At 44.3% G+C, this 22,057-nt stretch overlaps 1 protein-coding gene across 2 annotated transcripts in view; it reads left to right on the top strand.

Annotated features, from left to right (window-relative positions):
* Positions 1-19,695, top strand: part of PDCD4 (programmed cell death 4) — a 74,840-nt gene extending 55,145 nt beyond the window's left edge. For both annotated transcript variants that reach the window (XM_040361637.1, XM_040361636.1), the window contains 3 exons: positions 3,571-3,681; positions 12,814-12,953; positions 18,982-19,695. In XM_040361637.1, coding sequence (XP_040217571.1) covers positions 3,571-3,681; positions 12,814-12,953; positions 18,982-19,042 — 312 coding nt within the window. In that variant the 3' untranslated portion in view covers positions 19,043-19,695. The remainder of the gene's footprint in view (positions 1-3,570; positions 3,682-12,813; positions 12,954-18,981) is intronic.
* Positions 19,696-22,057: the final 2,362 nt, after the last annotated feature.

Genomic DNA, 22,057 nt, shown 5'->3' with positions numbered 1-22,057 from the left:
CACACATATGTGTCACTGGGGGGCCGATGTTTATGTGCTTAGAGCGTGCTCATTGCATGCTCCCAGCACATAGACTGAGCTGTCAAAGACAATTCTCAGTCCCAAGTAAAGAAAGATAGGTAGCTGGCGAGACCATCTTCTGATCATGTGACCACCGTCACATGATCACAGGTCCTTCATGCCTCCCGGGCGCTCAGAACTATTTAAAGGAATGCCAGGGCAGGTGAAAGGGGTTTGAAGTGTATCTCAGGGCAAAAAAAAAAAACTTCTGTCAAATATGTGTAGTTTGTGTTCCCACTGGGGAGACTCATCCTCTATTTGGGATTATTGGCCTGGATTCAAGAAGCAATTGCGCCAGTGTAACAATAGTTACACAGCGCAATTGCTTACTTGCCCCCGGCGTAACGAATGCTCCTGATTCAGGAACCTCGTTACGCCGACTGCAGCCTAAAATATGCGCGGCATAAGGCTCTTATGCTCGCATATCTTAGGCTGCATTCTTGCGATGGCCGCTAGGTGGCGTTCCCGTTGGGCTCAGCGTATAGTATGCAAATTGCATACTAACGCCGATTCACAACGTTACGCGAGCCCTGCGTACGCAGTTTACGTAGTTTCCGTACGGCGTTTTTTCGCGTAAGGCTGCCCCAGCCAATGTTACGTATACCCGTCGTTCCCGCGTCGCAAAATTTCAAATTTACGTAGTTTGCGTAAGTGATTCGTGAATGGCGCTGGACGCCATTCACGTTCACTTTGAAGCAAATGACGTCCTTGCGACGTCATTTGCCGCAATGCACGTCGGGAAAGTTTCCCGACGGAGCATGCACTCTACGATCGGCGCGGGAACGCGCCTAATTTAAATGATTCCCGCCCCCTACGGGATCATTTAAATTGCGCGCGCTTACGCCGGGAATTTTGCCGGCGTGCCCACGCAATTTACGGAGCTACTGCTCCGTGAATCAAGGGCAGCGCAGTAAATTTGCGGGGGCGCAGGGCAAAAACGTTGCCCTGCGCCTCCGTAAAAAAAAGCGCAATTGTACCTGAATCTAGCCCAGTGTCTCTAACTTAGAAAGTGATGGGAAATCCCACATGGTAGAGTTTTCACTGGAACAGGAGGTAACGGGAAGTTTTGTAACCGTGACAACTGTTTTGGTAACCTGTAACAAAACACTGTAACAAAAAAAGAAACCCTTAGGGCTCCTTCACACAAGCGTTGCGCTCTGAAAAGTGACCCATTATTGGATCACTCTACAGAGAGCATTTGATAGGCCGTGGGGAGGCATTCTAGTGACTTCTCATCGCCTGCTTTAACCCCATGAACCCCACACTAGTGCGCTGCAACCACATGCTTTGCACATGTTTGTGAGGCACTTGCAGAGCAGGCCCCATTTACTTTAATCCGGGGACATGCAATTAGCGGACCTCCAGCTGTTGCAGAACTACGATTCCCATGAAGCATAGCAAGACTCTGACAGCCACAAGCATAACACCCAGAGTCAGAGGCATGATGGGACTTGTAGTTTTGCAACAGCTGGAGGTCCGCTAATTGCATATCCCTGCTTTAATCGGTCACATTTGGGACAACCAAGAAAAGGCTAAACTTTAATCCTGTAATTTACCCAGGGGCAAATTTACTGCAAGGCAAACAAGGAATTTAACATGGGCGTCCACCTCCACCGCTGGCTCTACTGCCCACTGGATGTGACACTCCCCCCAAACTAGTGAAGGACTACAGGTCCCAGCATAAACCAGTGAGATCTAAGGGGTCACAATCCTCCCACTAGTGGTCTAATAGGAAGAGGTGGAGTTTAAAGAGGAAGAAGTGGAGTTTACAGATAATGGGGTGAGGCAAATTAAGATGGGGAGGGGGCCACCCAATTTTAGCCTTGCTTAGGGCAGCAGAAAACCAATATACAATACTGATTTTACCGCATACTCAACTGTATCTGAAAAATAAATTGGTCTATATCAGCGGTCTCCAAACCGCGGCCTGAGGGCCGGATGCGGCCCTTTGCTTGCCTTTATCCGGCCCTTGGGGCACTATCCCTCCCACTGATACGAGACACTATTCTGCCATCTGACACCGACATTGGAGCACCATTTCTCCCACTGACACAACTAATAGAGCACTATTCCTCCCTATGATACCAGCAATGAGGCACTATTCCTCCCCCTAATACCAGATTTTCACTAATAATGATGCCAGAAAAATTTCTACTCCCGCTGGCCAACGTTCGGCCCTCCAAGAGTCTGAAGGAAAATAAACCGGCCCTTTGTTTAGAATGTTCGGAGACCCTTGGTCTATATGATGGATAAAATGTATCTGTAGCCAAAACTTTGTATTGAGGGGGAACTGTGGAAGTGCACTACACAGACGGGCTGTATGCGTCCATAGACGCACACAGCAAGGCTCAGCCATGCCCCCCACTCCCTCCTCACAGTATTTGATTAGCCGCAGCAAGAATCGATGGCTCCCATTGCTCCGAGTGTCCTGTGATACCATGAAGAGAAGAGCAGTGGTGCTGCAGATAAGAAAGTGCTGGATTGGTGAAGGAGTCAACCAAGTGTTTAGGGAGGAGGGGGCACAACAAGTACTGGGACATTATTTACCTTAATGCAGTGAATGCTTTAAAGGAGAAGTTCACCTTTGCACCCTTTTTCTAAATTCCAGCTCCCCTACATACCAATATAGCATTAATGTACTTTTTTTTTTGGCAAAAATATCAAAGCTTTCCATTAAATCCACTTGCACTTACTTCACTTGTCCTCATCAATGTTTCCAAATGTATCTATTGCTTCTGCCTCACTTCCTGGTCAGACTTTAGGTCATGACACAGGAAGGAGTTGACCAGCTGACCTCATAAGAACACACCCTGCATCATCCACCCTCCTACCCACCCAACCATTTCCAGGTGTATGTTTTTTACATGAAATGCAATCAGTGATCACCTTTCTCACTAAATACACAATATACAATTAGATTGCATAGTGTATGGCCATTTTTATATAAGTACATAGGAGGGAGTGGACAGAAACACACAGTTGTCAAGCCTTGTTCACATCCCTGCATAGCACAAACTCGCATTCCCATGTGTGTGTTTTTTTTTTTAGCAAGGCGGTAGGCATTTAGGAGCGTTTTTCACTCATCACACACAGGGCAGCCCATCCACCTGAATGGGCAGCTATCGCTCGGCTCTTGGGTGCTGCCGCTGCCATTTTCGATAAGGGAATCAAGAAGTGAAGCCTTGCGGCTTCACTTTTCCTGGTTCCCTACTGAGCATGTGCGACTCGCACTGCGCAATGATGCAATGGTGGCGTGGACTCCCGCAGATAATGCAGGGGTCTATGCCCGGAAGTGGGTGCAAATACCTCTTAGACAGGTATCTGCACCCCTCCTCCCCCCTGAAAGGTGCCAAAATGTGACACCGGAGGGGGGAGGGATCTGGACAGCGGAGGTTCCATTTTTGTGTGGACTTCCGCTTTAATGCTGTATTGGTACATAGGCAGTACTAGAATGGCCCATCTCACCATTTTCTATGTAATTAAATTTTTTTACTTGATTTCTCTTCACAGGCTGTACTAATGGTTTTGGAAGCGAACGGTGACACCACCTACAAGATGATGCTGCAATTGTTCGAAGTACTTTGCAAATCAGGAATTATTACATTGGATCAAATGAAAAGGGTAAGTCTGCCCTCTAGTGGCAAAACAAACTGCATTGCAAGGCACAGTGGCTGGTAAAAGACAGACATTATTATTATTATTATTATTATTATTATTATTATTATTATTATTATTATTATTATACAGTACAGGATTTATATATCACCAACAGTTTGCGCAGCACTTTACAAAATGAATGTAGACATTTTAAATACAATACAATTTGGTCACCACATTACTGCTTAGTGCAGATTGACCTTACCATCTCTTGGTAAAATTACTGCCCTAGGTTCCATTAAATGTAGCATTTACGCCAAGACGTTTAACCAAGTATTAAAAAAAATTTTTTTTATAGGTTTCTGAACTTGGCTTAGTGATTAGCAAGTAGTGTTGATTTACTTGGTTTAATTTCAATTCCAAGAGACTTGTATGGAATTTCTCTGCTTGCAGGGGCATCCCAAAAACATACTATGGGGCAGATCCACAAAAGGATTACGCCGGCGTATCTATTGATACGCCGGCGTAATTTAAAATTTCCCGCGTCGTATCTTTGTTTTGTATCCACAAAACAAGATACGACGGCATCTGGGATCAATCCCACAGGCGTACGTCTTAGTACGCCGTCGGATCTTAAATGCAATTTTTCGGCGGCCGCTAGGTGGCGTTTCCGCGTTGAGTATGCAAATTAGCTATTTCCGACGATCCACTAACGTACGGGCGGCCGTCGCATTTTTTTACGTCGTTTCCGTTCGGCTTTTTCCGGCGTATAGTTAAAGCTGCTATATGGTGGCGTACTCAATGTTAAGTATGGCCGTCGTTCCCTCGTCTAATTTTAAATTTTTTTGCGTCGTTTGCGTAAGTCGTATGTGAATAGGAATGTGACGTCATTTACTTTCACGTCGAATCCAATGATGTCCTTGCGGCGTACTTTGTCGCAATGCACCCTGGGATATTTTAAGGACGGCGCATGCGCCGTTCAAAAAAAACGTTGTTTATGTCGGGTCACGACGTATTTGCATAGAACACGCCCCCATCACTCCCATTTGAAATTGCGTGCCCTTACACCGCAATAGATACACTACGCCGCCGTAACTTACCGCGCGGATTCTTTGAGGATTCACAAGAAGAAAAAGTAAGTTACAGCGGCGTAGTTTATCTTAGATACACTACGCCTGCCTAAAGATAGGCAGATCTTTGTGGATCTGCCCCTATGGGCCTATTTCTGTGCTGGTCCTGCTGAAGTGTGTATGTCTGAAGAGATTAGATTGTATGCTTGTTCCGTAGATACGCCGTCGTAGGTCCGAATCCGCGCCGTCGCAATTTTAAGCGTATGCTCAAACTGAGATACGCTTAAATGTTGCTAAGATACGACCGACGTAAGTCTCCTACGCCGTCGTATCTTAACTGCATATTTACGCCGGCCGCTAGGGGCGTGTACGCTGATTTACACCTAGAATATGTAAATCAGCTAGATACGACTATTCACGAACGTACGCCCGGCCGTCGCAGTAAAGATTCGCAGTTCACATAAGGGGTTTTCAGGCGTAAAGATAAACCACCAAAAAGATGGCGCAGCCAATGTTAGGTATGGACGTCGGAACCGCGTAAATTTTTTCTAATTTTACGTCGTTTGCGTAACTCGTTCGTGAATGGGGCTGGCCGTAATTTACGTTCACGTCGAAAGCATTGACGATTTGCCAACGTCATTTGGAGCATGCGCACTGGGATACGTCCACGGACGGCGCATGCGCGGTTCGTTAGAAACGTCAAATACGTGGGGTCACTAGTATTTTGCATAGAACACGTCCCCAACCAGCCTATTTTGAATTAGGCGGGCTTACGCTGGCCCAGTTGCACTGCGCCACCGTAAGTTACAGCGCAACTTCTTTGTGAATACAGGACCTACTGCTCTAACTTACGGCGGCGTAGTGTATCTGAGATACGCTACGCCCGCCGAAATCTACCTGAATCTAGCCCTTTATGTACAATTTAACCAGTTAAGGACCAGCCGCGGCAGTTATACTGCGGCAGGTTGACTACCCTGGGTGAATCGCTGTAGCTGTGCATTGGCCACTTTAGGAGCTCTAGGAGCCGATGCGCGTGTACGGCGCCCACGATGTCCACCAGGCACCCGCGATCGCTCCTGAGAGAGACAGAACGAAGATCTGTCAATGTAAACAGACAGATCTCCGTTCTGTCAGTAGAGAGGAGACAGATCTGCTGTTCATACTGATAATGAACAGTGATCGGTCTCCCCCCTCCAGGCAGTCGCATCCCCCCACAGTTAGAATCGCTCCCTAGGACACACAGTTAACCCCTTGATCGCTTCCTAGTGTTAACCCTTTCTCTGCCAATGACATTCATACAATAATTAGTGGCTATTTTTAGATCTGATCGCTTTATAAATGTTACTGGTTCCAAAAAGTGTCAAAAGTGTCCGATCTGTTCGCCAAAATTTTGCAGTCCTACTAAAAATTGCTGATCATCGCCATTACTACTAAAAAAAAGAAATTTGTAATAAAAATGCCATAAATCTATCCTCTATCTTGTAGATGCAACAGCTTTTGCGCAAACCAATCAATATACGCTTCTTGCGTTTTTTTTTTTTTTTTTTAACTTTTTTAACCAAAAATATGTAGAAGAATACATATCGTCCTAAACTAAGGAAGAAGTTTTTTGTTTTTAAAAAGTTAGGATATTTATTATAGCAAAAAGTTAAAAATAGGTTTTTGTTTTCGTACGACCGAGCAATTGTTAGTTAATTGTTAGTTAAATCGTTGCAGTGCCGTAGCGAAAAAATGGCCTGGTCATTAAGAGGGCAAATCCTTAAGTGTATAAAGAGGAACTGAAGTCTGAATGTTGCGCCCAACAAAAAGGCAGATACAGTGAGGGGAAAAAAAGTATTTGATCCCCTGCTTATTTTATATATTTGCCCACTGACAAACAAATGATCAGTCTATAATTTTAATGGTCAGTTTATTTTAACAGCGAGAGACAGAATAATAACAAAAATATCCAGAAAAACGCATTTCAAAAAAGGTATATATATATATATATATATATATATATATATATATTGATTTGCATTTAATGAGTGAAATAAGTATTTTATCCCCTATCAATCAGCAAGATTTCTGGCTCCCAGGTGTCTTCTATACAGGTAACGAGCTGAGATTAGGAGTACTCTCTTATAGGGAGTGCTCCTAATCTAATCTTGTTACCTGTATAAAAGACACCTGTCCACAGAAGCAATCAATCTTCCAATCTCTCCACTATGGCCAAGACCAAAGAGCTGTCCAATGATGTCAGGGACAAGATTGTAGACCTACACAAGGCTAGAATGGGCTACAAGACCATCGCCAAGCAGCTTGGTGAGAGGGTGACAACAGTTGGTGCGATTATTATTCGCACATGGAAGAAACACAAAATAAATGTCAATCTCCCTCAGTCTGGGGCTCCATGCAAGATCTCACCTTGTGTAGTTTCAATGATCATGAGAACGGTGAGGAATCAGCCCAGAACTACACGGGAGAATATTGTCAATGATCTCAAGGCAGCTGAGACCAAAGTCACCAAGAAAACAATTGGTAACACACTACGCCAAGAAAGACTGAAATCCTGCAGCGCCCGCAAGGTCCCCCTGCTCAAGAAAGCACATGTACAGGCCCATCTAAAGTTTGCTAATGAACAACTGAAAGATTCAGAGGAGAACTTGGTGAAAGTGTTGTGTTCACATGAAACCAAAATCAAGCTCTTTGGCATCAACTCAACTTGCCGTGTTCGGAGGAGAAGCAATGCTGCCTATGACCCCAAGTACACTATCCACACTGTCAAACATAGAGGTGGAAACATTATGCTTTGGAGGGTGTTTTTCTGCCCAGAGGACAGGACAACTTCACAGCATCAAAGGGATGATAGACGGGGGCCATGTAACGTCAAATCTTGGGTGAGAACCTCCTTCCCTCAGCCAGAGCATTGAAAATGGGCAATGACCCAAAGCACACTGCCAAGGCAAAAAAGGTGTGGCTCAAGGAGAAGCACATTAAGGTCCTGGAGTGGCCTAGCCAGTCTCCAGACCGTAATCCCATAGAAAATATGTGGAGGGAGCTGAAGGTTTGGTTGCCAAACGTCAGCCTCAAAACCTTTTTAAACTGTTTATTTCTGATCCCTCTGTATTGATTTGTATTGTAAGTGTACTGTCTGCCCCCATGTTGTAAACTGCTGTGCAAACTGTTGGTGCTATATAAATCCTGTATAACAATAATAATAACCCAAAAGCATGTTATACAGCACAGTGCTTGTGCTATGTAATTTGGCCCCCTGTAATACCTGGCTGATCCTGCCTGACTATACCCTTCCCCCTGTATGCTGACTCCGATATATCAGGGCTGCTGAGCCCTGACACCGGAGTCAGCGTATGTGCCTCCGTCATACACAGCCTGCTCTCCTGTGTCTCCTCTGTCCTCATCCCCCTCCCCTCTTGTCTGCTTGTACTACAAATACTGTAGCTGCTGACTTTTAATATTGGAACACTTACCTGTCCAGGGGTCCCACAATGTCAGCAACCCAGTCGATTTTCCAATCGGCTCTCGGGTGCTGCCACCGCCATTCCTTCTAAGGGAAACCCTGCTGCGCTTTCTAAATGGCCTGGCAGTGGGGAAAGGAGCTAAACTTCCTGTGGCACGGTCCACGACAAGGTCTCCCAGAAGTGGGCACTGGTACCTGTCAAAAACAGGTACCCCCCCCCCCCAAAGGTGCGTGTGTCACCGTAGGGGGGTAGGAGGCAGATAAGTGGAGATTCCACTTTTAAGTCAAACTCTGCATTAAAGTACAAGGTGGTTCACCAAAATACTGACACAAGAGGGTGATCCTTTTTCCAGCTCAGTGATTTCTTATTTTTTTTAAGACATGTTGGTGTTATATCTTTCACTTGGATGTTATAAGTTGCACTGTGTAAATACAGCTGGATAAAACAAAAACTGTTTCTGTCTTCATTTCATGCTGCAAAGCAACAAAATGTGATTATTTTAAAGGGGAGTGATTTATTTTCTATAGCCACTGTATGTCATTTTCATAGAAGTAAAGTCAAAATACCTAATTATCCTGCCAGTCTCTGCTTTCTATTGCATTCTGTCAACACTATCTACGAGTTCAGACCTGTAATAGCATTGACAGATATGCACAGTTTGATCTGTGAAAAGTTGTTGTGCTATTCACAGTGCTGAGCAGGGTGTGTCTAGGAATGTTGCTCATCCCTGTCTCTCCATCTACAGCATTAGGCAACTTCCTAGCTCTCCATAGAGCAAGAGCGTTATGTGACATCAGCAGGAGCATCATTTGGGCCTGTTTGTTGCACACGGAAGTAACAATGTTTACTGATCTGAAATGAGATGGATTGTTGTCTATGGGGCACTACACACAGCTCAGTAAAGATCAGTAATACAGCGTTAAGTACAGAGTAGCAAAACAAAAATAGATATAAATAAAAATATTTTACATTTCAGTGCAGTTATGTAATTGTGTGTTTACTCATTTAATGGTTATGCAATTCTATTTGAGTATACTGTATTACAATATTGGCAATGAAGAAGAATTTTACCCGTCTGTACTCGTCAAAATGCTTTCACACCTTTACTCGACTGTCTTCTTTTTTTCTTTTTCTTTTTTTAAGGGTACTTTAAAGGGCCTATACTGAACATTACTCAGGTCTTTACACATAGGGCCAGATTCACAGAGGAAATACGCCGGAGTATCTACTGATACTCCGGCGTATTTTCAAATTTGCTGCGTCGTATCTTTATTTGTAATTCACAAAAAAGATACGACGGCTTTTGGCTAAGATCCGACAGGCGTATGGCTTCGTACGCCTTCGCATCCTAGGTGTAATTTTCCGGCGGCCGCTGGGTGGAGTTTGCGTCGTTTTCCAGCGTTGGGTATGCAAATTATGATTACGGCAATCCACGAAGATACGCGCGTTCGTCGCAATCTCTTACGTCGTCGCTAGTCGGTTTTTCTCGTCGCAAACTTAGGCCTGCTTTTTCATGGCTTATCTTTAGAACATTTCAATTTATTTATTTTTTTGCATAAGACGTCCGGGAATATGAAACGACGTAACGCACGTCGCCGTTCAAAAAATACGTCGGGGCGCCGTAATTTCGCGCAAAGCACATCGGGAAATTTTCACATGGAGCATGCGCAGAACGTTCGGCGCGGGAACGCGCCTAATTTAAATGGTACACGCCCCATTTGAATTAGGCGGGCTTGCGCCGGACGGCTTTACGTTACACCGCCGTAAGTTTATATGCAAGTGCTTGGTGAATCAGGCACTTGCGCTGAAAACTTGCGGCGGTGTAACGTAAAGGGGATACGTTACGCCGCCGCAGATATTCGTGAATCTGGCCCATAGTTTTTGGCCCGTTGGCACACAGGCGTCACAAGTTCCTGAGTAAACATCAGTAAATTAAGATGCCTGTGTGCAAGGGGCCTTACAGTCTCCACCCCCTTCCCATACAGCTGGTGTGAGGGAGGGGGGCTTTAAGTCATGTGACTGCAGAAAGCAAAGGAAAAGGGTGTATAGAGGCTTCTTCAAATATTTTTTTTTTTTAACATTTATTTTGCAACTAATATGGCTATACTCTGTTCATAGGTTCAAGGCTTTACACATACTTTAAAAAAAGCATTTATTTTTTATTTTTCCCAGCCTGTAACATGGGCTTACAACCTATTGATCCATCCTGTAACAGGGTGGTAGCGCTGTTTGTTCTGCAGTGAAATCACACAACAACATTGTCAACCCTTGGACATGGTAGTCCTTGATGGACATGTACTTATAAATGGACTTTAAAGAGGAGCTCTAGGCTCCTTCAGAAAACAATTTAAAGTCAGCAGCTACAAATACTGTAGCTGCTGACTTTTAATATAAGGGGGGCATGTACCTGTCCAGGCATCCAGTGGTGTCCACACCCGAGACGCTTTTTCAATTGGCTATCGGGGGCTGACGCTGCCATCTTGACTAAGAGAAACTGGCAGTGAAACCCTGCAGCTTCACAGCCGGTTTCCTTCTGCATATGCGCAAAGTGAGCCGCGCTTTGTGAATGGGCTGGCTGTGGGGGAAGGAGGAGGGTGACAAACTGCCGCCTGAGTTTGCTGCTGCAAACTTAGCTGGAAGTAGAAGCGGGTACCTGTCAAAACCAAAAAAAAGGGTGCCAAATGTGGCAGCAGTGGGGGGGGGGGGAGGTTCGGCAGACAAGCAGAGCTTCCCGTTTTGGGTGGCGCATCGCTTTAGGTAAGCAAAAACAAATTATACCTCAACTAACAACACTTTTTAAGCAGTTACAGCAACAGTTATTTTCTCTTTTTGGAATGGAGGTTTAAAGTGGTTGTAAACCCAACCACACAACTTGCACCTACAGGTAAGCCTAGATTAAAGGATCACTAAAGAAAACATTTTTTTTTGCTGAAATTACTGTTTACAGGGTATGGAGACATAAAAGTTAACTGATTCCTTTTAAAAATGATTAAAAATAGATTAAATTCAATCATATAATGTGCCTGTAGTTTCACTTTAGTTTTTAAACTGGTTTCATGTTTATGTGAAGTAAAGAGACCCACAGAAAACAAACAAACAAATCCAGGGCAGTGTTTTGTTTTTAAAATGAATCTGATTGGTTCTGTTAAGTTTTAGACACACAGTAATGACAGCTTAGACCATCGTGAAAAGCTCCCAGTATGATGGTTATAAGGAGCCAGACAACCAGGAAGTGTGGAGATCAGAGCAGTTTTACAGCAACATCAAAGCAAAAACGAGCAATGAGGACATGAAACCAGTACTGCAGTAAGGTAAAGGAAGCTATTTAGCTAAAAAAAAAAAATCCTTTAGTGACCCTTTAAGGCTTACCTGTAGGTGCAAGAAATATCTCCTTAACCTACACGGTTAAGGAGATATTTTCACAAAAAAGGGCACCGATGTCTACGGCGCATGCGAAAGAAAGGCATATGCGCTGTAGACAACGGCGCAGGCGCACTGAGCGTGCCGTTTTTGTGAATGCCATTATTGGGGGTTAATGCTGTGTTTTCACGCATGCACGGAGTGACGTCGTCGACCGCTCCGGCCAATCACTGCGCCGGAGCGGCGATAACAGGAAGGAACTACGAGGGGACGGTGGACGGGACCGTGGAGGACTTCGGGGGCTTCGATCGCAGGTAAGTACCACATAATGAGCTAGTATGCTATGCTTTTTTGGTAAAGGTTTACTTCCTCTTTAAGTCTTATGAAGAATTACTGAACATTCTAAGCACCCTTTAGCCATGTTATATGGTTTGTACCAACCCCTGTAACTGTCCCTTTTGAATAAAGCAGAGACAGGGTGCCACTAAAACAGGCAGCAGATGTAATCTCGTTTCAGCCTTGTGGGCCTTGTTCACTACTGTAGTGAACAAGGCCCACAAGGCTGAAACACGTTTACATCTGCTGCCTATTACTGTGTATTTTTGGATAATCAATACATTTTGAAGATTTTAAAAAGCAAGCAAGGAGTTGCGAATTGTCCCTTTTGCTGGACAGCTTGGCTTGTTACAAGGAGAAGTGGAAAAATAGATCTCTTGGCAGCATCCACAGGCAATAAGGGCTTGTTCACATGTGCTTTGATCTCTGAAGATTGACCCACTTTTGTATTGCTCTTCAGAAAGCACTTGATAGGCGGTGAGCTGACATTCTATGCTTTAACCCCATGAACCGTGCACTAGAGTGCCACAACTGTGTGCATTTAAAGAGCAGCTCCATTTAATTAAATAGGTTACGCTATTTCTAACTGAAAACCACAATGTATAATCCCTGCCTTGGCTGCAAAGCAATACATTGTGGCCACAGCATGCGTACACCCCCAGCCGCTGCCACTGCAGCGAAATGGGAAGGAAGCGGTTGGGGGTTAGCAAAACTCGGCTTAACTACAAGGTTTTACTGCCCCTAAGCTGCATCATATATGTCATTTTTGATTTTGACAGCAGTTCAGTTTTACTTTTAAACCTGCTAAAATTATTTACAGTAGGGGAGGTTCACAGTTGCTTGCTTATTGTGTGTGTGTGTGTTTGTGTTTTTTTTTTCTCTCCCTGTCCTCTACCTGATCGGATATTGCTCTGTGTTTTTTCTTTCAGGGTTATGACAGAATTTACTATGAAATTCCAGACATAAATCTGGATGTGCCGCATGCGTACTCTGTACTGGAACGTTTTGTGGAAGACTGCTTTAAAGCTGGAATCATATCCAAACCGATCAGGGATCAGTGTCCTTCAAGGTGACTTTACTCTAAACAAAGTTTTCTCTGTGCCTAGGCCAGAGTGATGTGCCGAGCTATACTTTTTTCTGTCTGCTAACCACTCCCCCTTTAGCTGCAGAGTGGGATGTACATATGCTGCAATGATTTCTGGCACCGCAAAATGTATCCCTACTGTTGCATTCGCCATTCAAGTAACTGGTGTGCTGGTGTGGGGTTTAAGGGATTAAAATAGACAATGAGGAGGTGATATATTGGCATCTGTCAAATGCCATTTGAAAAGCGATCCAGCGTGGATCATTCTTCATATTTCAAAACAAGTGTAAATGAGCACTAAAGCAGAACTGAAGCTCCAAGTCTTTCTTACATACTAAGGTTTTTTTTACCTTAATGCATTCTATGCCTGAGAGTGAGGGGACAGGGCAGAGCCGGGATGAGTGACACAAACATCCCTGCTCGGGATCAAGCCTGCATGAGTGCCCCCATGGGAAGCGGCTTCCTATGGGTGCACTTGCAGGGGGGGGGGGGGGGGGGGTTTGGAGAACGGAAAGCGCCAGCCGGGGACCTGAGAAAAGGAGAATTCAGGCTGCTCTGTGCAAAACCATTGCACATAGCAGGTAAGTATAACATGTATTAAAAATAAAATAAAAAAATCAATCACTTTAAGCTGCCATATTCTATTTGGCAACTTCACCAGGGGCCAGCCAAATTTCCATTAGTTTGGTCATTCCTACTTGACAGAAATTGATTGCATTTGATCACTCTTTGTCAAAGGTACATTTTGAAAAATTGTTATCAGCGGCTGTAGCCAGTCAGCGGCAGACGCTGCTCAGTGTATTCTGGCTGTTGGAATACAATGAACCGGGGGATTCCTTCATCCACCTCCTTTCGTGTGGATGGAGAATCTGTTCACTAGCAGAAAAATAAACGACGATGAAAACGGACTAAAGTTCAGTTTTATTGGTCCAAACCCGACCGTGTGTGGGCCCCATCGGTCCGTTATCCTTCGGTCGAAAAATTTAGAACTTGCTTTAAAATTTAACCGATGGACGCCTAACCGATAAGTCAAAACCGACGGTTAGTACGCAAAAGCATCGGTTCAAAACCCGCGCATGCTCAGAATCAAGTCGACGCATGCTTGGAAGCATTGAACTTCATTTTTCTCAGCAAGTCGTTGTGTTTTACGTCACCGCGTTGGACTTGATCGGTTTTTAAACTGATGGTGTGTAGGCACATCAGACCATCAGTCAGCTTCATTGGTTAACCGATGAGAACGGACCTTCGGACCGTTCTCATCGGATGGACCGACCGTGTGTACAGGGCCTTACAATGTATGGCCAGCTTCTTTAGTGGCATACGTGAGCAAGAGTACTGTGAGCCCAGACTGTGTGAAACCCTGCACAGGGGTCCGTCCATGCCAGCCTGGGCTCTCAGGAAGTGGATAGAATGATTCTGGCAGTCACCCAGCCCTGAAGACTGAGTATATCAAGTGGCAGATAAGGGGACAGCTTTGCATTGAAGGTAAATATTTGCGTTAAAAGCTGCTGGTTTATTTTAACAGATGCAGGGGAGCAAATAAATAAAAAAAATCTGCTTTAATCCTGATCCTACAATATCTAAAAATCCATTAAGGACAATGAAAGACCTTTCAAAGCACTCAGCAATGGCTTGGGTGAAGCTGAAATAAATCTTCACTCTTGATCTTCCTTGTGGAAACAATGAGTTTTATGTACAATTTGACATGGGATTTGGCTTCGCTTTGGGTGCAGTAAAGCAAGCACTCGCTTTACGCTTGTAAACATTTTATAGAACTTTAATCCTTGGAAGCAAGGACGTGTTTTTGGCTCAGTGAAAAGGGGCAGCTTGTCTTTATGTACCGCAGTCTATAGCAATCTGCCGCTTCCCAGCTGGTATGGCCCTCCGGGTCTCAGCACATCCTCCCACCAGAAATGGGCTGCTGTTAAAAAGGGTCTTGTCTTTAAAAATAAAAATGATTGAAATAAAAGAGGAGACTGTTATGAAGGAAATAAGGTGCTATGGCTGACCAGGTTTTACAGTTTCAGGATCCTAATCTTTATAGTCTAATGAGTCACTGACTTGGAAGAAGCATGGAGCCACTGAAAAGTCCCAGTATATGAATATGAAATATATGGTATATGAAAGTTTACTGGGATCAGAATGACTGCTGCGGAAACAGCAAGTCATTGGCAGTTCCATTAATTCAACTTTCATGGTTTCCCTTTTAAGGTGCACTTCAAGTATAGTGATAAATGGGGTGTACTCAGAATGGTCCGGTGTGGGAAGTGGGGTCCACCAGGGGTCTGACCTGGGACCAATCCTATTTTATTTATTCATAAACGTCCTGGAGGATGGGATAAACAGCTCAATCTCTGTATTTGCGGACGACGCTAAGCTAGGCAGGGCAATAACTTCTCTGCAGGATGTGGAAACTTTGGAAGAAGATCTGAACAAATGAGGTTTAATGTAGAAAAACTAAAAATATTGCATTTTGGTGGCAAAAATATGAATGCAATTTATACACTGGGGGGAAAACCTCTCGGGGAATCTAGGATCGAAAAGGACGTGGGGGTCTTAGTAGATGATAGTCTCAGGAATTGCAAGCAAAGCCAATAGAATATTGGCATGCATTTAAAAGGGGATAAACTCCAGAAATAAAAGAATTCAGGACAAGTCTAAACATTGGAGGAGAGTACGCTAAGTTCCCAGCATAGCTAGAGAACTGACCACACTGCGCTCTCCTGCTTAGTGTGGTCAGATTTTAATAGGAAAGCAGGGGGACTGGCAGGAACACCAGGGATTTCACACAAAGGAAGCAATACAAAGAGAACAGGAGACTTTTTCATACAAGTACATGGTACAGCAGACACATATCAAGAATGTGAAGTGTTGGGGTAACAAACGCTTTAAGATTATTACTTTAAACCACAGCCAGCAGTACACAGGATGCACTTATTTATTGTTGAAGTAGAATTTTACCCATAACTGTTTGAATAATAATGTTCTTCAACAAAAGAACATACATTCCACATGAATAATTAATTATGCTAATTGGTGTGTGCTGCCTCCAGCATTGCTTCTGTTTCTCCTTCCCGGAGGCTGCCATTTTGTTGAAGCCCAGAGCAGTCACTTCCTTATTGGAAACTCTCTTTCCCTCTCCTTGGTCTCAAACTGTCACTTTCTGTAATTAATATGTGTTCATTTCCTGCCTTGGTTGTTTTTGTTCAGCTAGAGAGGAAGGCTGCTAGATATTCATAGCGCTGCCAGTGACTAGGAACAAAGTAGAGAGTATTGGGGGGATTGGATAGGGTGCCCATACATGGATTGAAATTCAGCCAATTCAGCAGGGCCAGGTCGAATTTCGATCCATGTATGGGCTCGCTGGTTGTACACAATTCGATCTAACCATCATCTAGTGTACAGTTGTGGCCAAAAGTTTTGAGAATGACACAAATATTAGTTTTCACAAAGTTTGCTGCTAAACTGCTTTTAGATCTTTGTTTCAGTTGTTTCTGTGATGTAGTGAAATATAATTACACGCACTTCATACGTTTCAAAGGCTTTTATCGACAATTACATGACATGTATTGAAAGAGTCAGTATTTGCAGTGTTGGCCCTTCTTTTTCAGGACCTCTGCAATTCGACTGGGCATGCTCTCAATCAACTTATGGGCCAATTCCTGACTGATAGCAACCCATTCTTTCATAATCACTTCTTGGAGTTTGTCAGAATTAGTGGGTTTTTGTTTGTCCACCTGCCTCTTGAGGATTGACCACAAGTTCTCAATGGGATTAAGATCTGGGGAGTTTCCAGGCCATGGACCCAAAATGTCAACGTTTTGGTCCCCGAGCCACTTATCACTTTTGCCTTATGGCACGGTGCTCCATCGTGCTGGAAAATGCATTGTTCTTCACCAAACTGTTGTTGGATTGTTGGAAGAAGTTGCTGTTGGAGGGTGTTTTGGTACCATTCTTTATTCATGGCTGTGTTTTTGGGCAAAATTGTGAGTGAGCCCACTCCCTTGGATGAGAAGCAACCCCACACATGAATGGTCTCAGGATGCTTTACTGTTGGCATGACACAGGACTGATGGTAGCGCTCACCTTTTCTTCTGCGGACAAGCCTTTTTCCTGATGCCCCAAACAATCGGAAAGAGGCTTCATCGGAGAATATAACTTTGCCCCTGTCCTCAGCAGTCCATTCACCATATTATCTGCAGAAGATCAATCTGTCCCTGACGTTTTTTTTGGAGAGAAGTGGCTTCTTTGCTGCCCTTCTTGACACCAGGCCATCTTTCAAAAGTCTTCGCCTCACTGTGCGTGCAGATGCGCTCACACCGGCCTGCTGCCATTCCTGAGCAAGCTCTGCACTGGTGGCACTCCGATCCCGCAGCTGAATCCTCTTTAGGAGACGGTCCTGGCGCTTGCTGGACTTTCTTGGGCACCCTGAAGCCTTCTTTACAAATGCAGTGGAAATTTTTTTTATTGGATTAAGTTAATTTTCATGGCAAAGAGGAACTTTGCAATTAATTGCAATTCATCTGATCACTCTTCATAACATTCTGGAGTATATGCAATTTCCCATTTCAAAAACTGAAGGAGCTGACTTTGTGAAAATTAGTATTTGTGTCATTCTCAAAACATTTGGCCATGGCTGTACAATCAGCCTGTTGGGTTTTTCCTGGACGCTTAGTGCCACTTGCTATAGCTGGCAGCGCTGATCACTGTATTCTAACAGCGGAGAAGTGGCCCCTACTGTGCTGTCAGAATACGGCACAGTAGGAGTGATTCCCCAATCCACCAACAATGTGTGGATAGAAGGATCACATTTTTTTTTTTTCTTTCAACCTTAACAACCCTAGTTTTTTTTGCAGATTTTTGTCTTCAGATTTACCAAAAACGGTAAAGTACAAGGGCCTGCCTGGGGGAAAAAAAAAAAATCTTAGGGCCAGATTCTTGCAGTTCCTGCGGCGGCGTCTCGTAAGCTATTTACACTACGCCGCCCCAACTTACAGGAGCAAGTGCTGTATTCCCCAAACACTTGCTCCGTAGTTTGTGGTGGCGTAGTGTAATTGGCCCGGCGTATCCCCGCGTAATTCCAAGGGGGCGGCTTGTATTTAAATTAAGAGCGCCCCCGTGCCGTTCGAACTGCGCATGCGCCGGGCTTAAAATAGCCCAGTGCGCATGCTCCAGTTCTCGACGGAAAACGTCAATGACGCCGACGTGTGCGTCATTGACGTAAAGTCGTATTCAAGAACGACTTACGAAAACAACGTACCCGACGGGAAAAGACGACGCGGACCCAGCGCCATACTTAACATGGCATACGTGGGACTGGCGTAAGGTTACCCCTCATATAGCAGGGGTAACCTTACGCTTACGCAAACGACGTAAGCGACGGTTACGCGACGCGATTTCGTTCGGGAATCGGCGTATCAGGCTCATTTGCATAAACAAATGAGACCTGAACGTAAACGCCACCTAGCGGCCGGCGGCGAATTACATTTAAGATCCGACAGTGTAAGTGACTTACACCTGTCGGATCTACAGCGTATCTATGCAAAAATGATTCTAGGAATCGCTCGCATAGATGCGCGGGTCAAAAAAAAGAGATACGACGGAGTTTCCTGAGATACTCTGTCGTAACTCTTCTGAGAATATGGCCCTTAAAGTTTGGCCTCCATATTATATGGTTTTGGTAAATCTGAAGACAAAAATCTGCAGAAAATCGAATAGTGTGTATGGGGCTTAAGACACTATCCTTGAAAGATTAGCCATTTTGTGTCTCCTTGGCCATTGCACATAGCAGACAAGTATAACGTTTGTTATATAAAAAAACAAATGTAGTGTTTACAACCTCTTTACAGAGTACTGCTCCCCACTATACCACCATTCCACTGTCTCTTGAATAAACGTGATAAAAAATCTCTTTTACATAGCAGCCAACCAGCAGTTTGTGTCTATTGTCTGTTTATGGTGTTGGCGCTCTTTATATTGCCTGAAAATTAATCTTGTCCTTTTCTCATTGCAGGGGCAGAAAACGTTTTGTGAGCGAAGGCGACGGAGGGCGCCTGAAATTTGAGAGTTACTAAAAGCGAAGACAGCACGACATGCATCGCCGAGCACCGTTTAAGTTTTCTAAATCTCTCTAAAACTTGTTATGGGTACAGAGCCTTTGTAAAATAGTTTTCTAAAATAAACCATTGCAGAAATAAACGTTTGGGATAGGTAGATGTACAGCAAAAGATGATGTAAGCTACGAATCCTTGAAGTGCCATTTGTTCGAGTTCATTCCACGTTCATGGTCACTCCTCTCTTACAAGGTCTATGTTTTTTGGGCAGTCTTCACAGTCCTGAACCTGTCTTCATTGTAGGGAGGGTGTGCCGTGACTCCATGTTTGCTGCTGCTTGTTCATACTACAGGTTTTTTTTTTTTTTTTTTTTTTTCGGAGGTGGAAATGAAGAACTGACTTGCTCCGAAGCGTTTTTCCACTTGTGCCAGAGGCGCAAAAACATTGCTTTTTTTTTGTAAAAAGCATGATGGTAAGGGATAGGGACAATGGGGAAAAATTATTTTTATTCAGCTTTCCAAAGGAAAATACATTTTGATGTGAAAGTACAGAATATGGTGGCTGGAACATCCTATTTTTCTACATAAAAAAGAAAAAAAACTGGATTATAAGCTGAGTTCTGCTAAAATGTGTGTACATATGAAAACAAAAATAAATATGTTTAGTGGAGCACAGTTGGTGTGTCAGCGTTTTTTTTATTTTTTTGTCACTGGTTTTGGGGATGCTTCTTCCGTAACGTTTCAGTATTTGTTACATTAACTGTTCAACATGTTTACAACTATGTTGCATAATTAGACTCAATGTACACTGGGCTTAAAGGGGTTGTAAAGGTACAATTTTTTTTTCCTAAATAGCTTCCTTTACCTTAGTGCAGTCCTCCTTCACTTACCTCATCCTTCCATTTTGCTTTTAAATGTCCTTATTTCTTCTGAGAAATCCTCACTTCCTGTTCTTCTGTCTGTAACTACACACCGTAATGCGAGGCTTTCTCCCTGGTGTGGAGTGTCGTGCTTGCAATGCAACCTGCTGAGCACTACACCTGCAATCAAAGCTGCAAAGCACAGCCCAGGACCATTTGGCTAGCCAAAGACCAGGCCACTTTTTAAGATTCGGCACTGCGTCGCTTAAACTGACAATTGCGCGGTCGTGCGACGTGGCTCCCAAACAAAATTGAAATCCTTTTTTTACCACAAATAGAGCTTTCTTTTGGTAGTCTTTGATCACCTCTGCGGTTTTTATTTTTTGCGCTATAAACAAAAATAGAGCGACACTTTCGAAAAAAATGCAATATTTTTTACTTTTTGCTATAATAAATATCCCCCAAAAATATATATAAAAAAAATGTTTCCTCTGTTTAGGCCGATACGTATTCTTCTACATATTTTTGGCAATAAGCGTTTATTAATTGGTTTGCACAAAAGTTATAGCGTCTACAAAATAGGGGATAGTTTTATGGCATTTTTTTTAATATTTTTTTTTACTAGTAATGGCGGCGATCAGCGATTTATTTTTTGTGACTGCGGAATTATGGCGGACACTTTTGACACCATATTGGGACCATATTGTCATTTTTACAGCAATCGGTGCTATAAAAATGCACTGATTACTGTAAAAATTACACTGGCAGTGAAGGGGTTAACCTGTAGGGGGTACTGAAGGGGTCAAGTATGACCTAGGAAGTGATTCTAACTGTTAGGGGGCGTGGCTTGCCATGACACGTCACTGATCGCTGTTACCGATGACAGGGAACAGACGATCGGTGACATGTCACTAGGAAAAACAGGGAAGATGTATTGTTTACACTGACATCTCCCCATTCTTCAGCTCTGTGACCCAATGGTGGGACACCGGCAGACATCGAGTCCACGGTCACAGAGCTCGACCACACAACGGCAAATTAAAGGGGACGTATATATACGGCCATTTGCGCAACCGTGCCATTCTGTCTATGTAAAAACTTGTGCGGCGGTTGGCAAGTGGTTAAAAGAAGTTTGGTTGTTTTTTTGCAAAATCATGCTAACCTAGGTGGCTGCAGCATCCGTCCAATGCTGCATCTGTCCCCCGCCGGCTCTAACACTAAGAACCGAGTGATCAAACGCCTCCGAACGCTCGGTTCTCAGAGCTCCTTGAACAGAGAGCTAGGGACTATTAGTCAGCGCTGTATGCTCTGCCCCCCCCCCCCACTCACTGGAGCGCTGGGCTGTGAAGATGCTGGAGTGGCTGGCTCAGACTCTGTGTCTCGCTGAGAGGCTGAGCCGGTTGCCGTTCCAGACATGTGGGCGGATCCCGACTTCATTATCACGATTTTGCCTGAACCTGAACCGGCTCTGTGACGTCAGATGACAGCGTGCTTCAGCCTGCAGTCTGTTAAAAATGGGTCACAAGAGGGCGGAACGAACTGCAGTCCTGCGATCCACAGAAGTACAGCCAATTGAGATTTGAATGGTCTTCTCCTTTAACCACTTAAGGACCGCCGCCTGTAAATATACGTCGGCAGAATGGCGCGGCTGGGCAGATGGACGCATCGGCACGTCCTGTACATCTACCCAGCCGTGGCGCCTGCAACCCAGTCCGAAGCTCCAGGACCGGCGGACCCGATCGCTGCTGGGGTCCCGCGATTGCTCCCCGGAGCTGAAGAACGGGGAGAGCCGCGTGTAAACACGGCTTTCCCGTGCTTCACTGTGGCGGCTGCATCGATCGTGTCATCCCCTTTATAGGGAGAGACAATCGATGACGTCACTCCTACAGCCACACCCCCCTACAGTTGTAAACACACACTAGGTGAAACACATCCCTTCAGCACCCCTTGTGGTTAACTCCCAAACTGCAACTGTCATTTCCACAATAAACAATGCATTTTAAATTGCATTTTTTGCTCTGAAAATGACAATGATCCCAAATATGTGTCAAAATTGTCCGAAGTGTCCGCCATAATGTCGCAGTGACGAAAAAAATCGCTGATTGCCGCCATTAGTAGTAAAAAAAAATTTTTTTTTATAAAAATGCAATAAAACTATCCCCTATTTGGAAACGCTA

This window comes from Rana temporaria, chromosome 8, assembly GCF_905171775.1.
Source record: "Rana temporaria chromosome 8, aRanTem1.1, whole genome shotgun sequence".
In the NCBI taxonomy this organism is placed as follows: Eukaryota; Metazoa; Chordata; class Amphibia; order Anura; family Ranidae; genus Rana; species Rana temporaria.
This window is presented reverse-complemented; position numbering and strand designations above follow the sequence as displayed.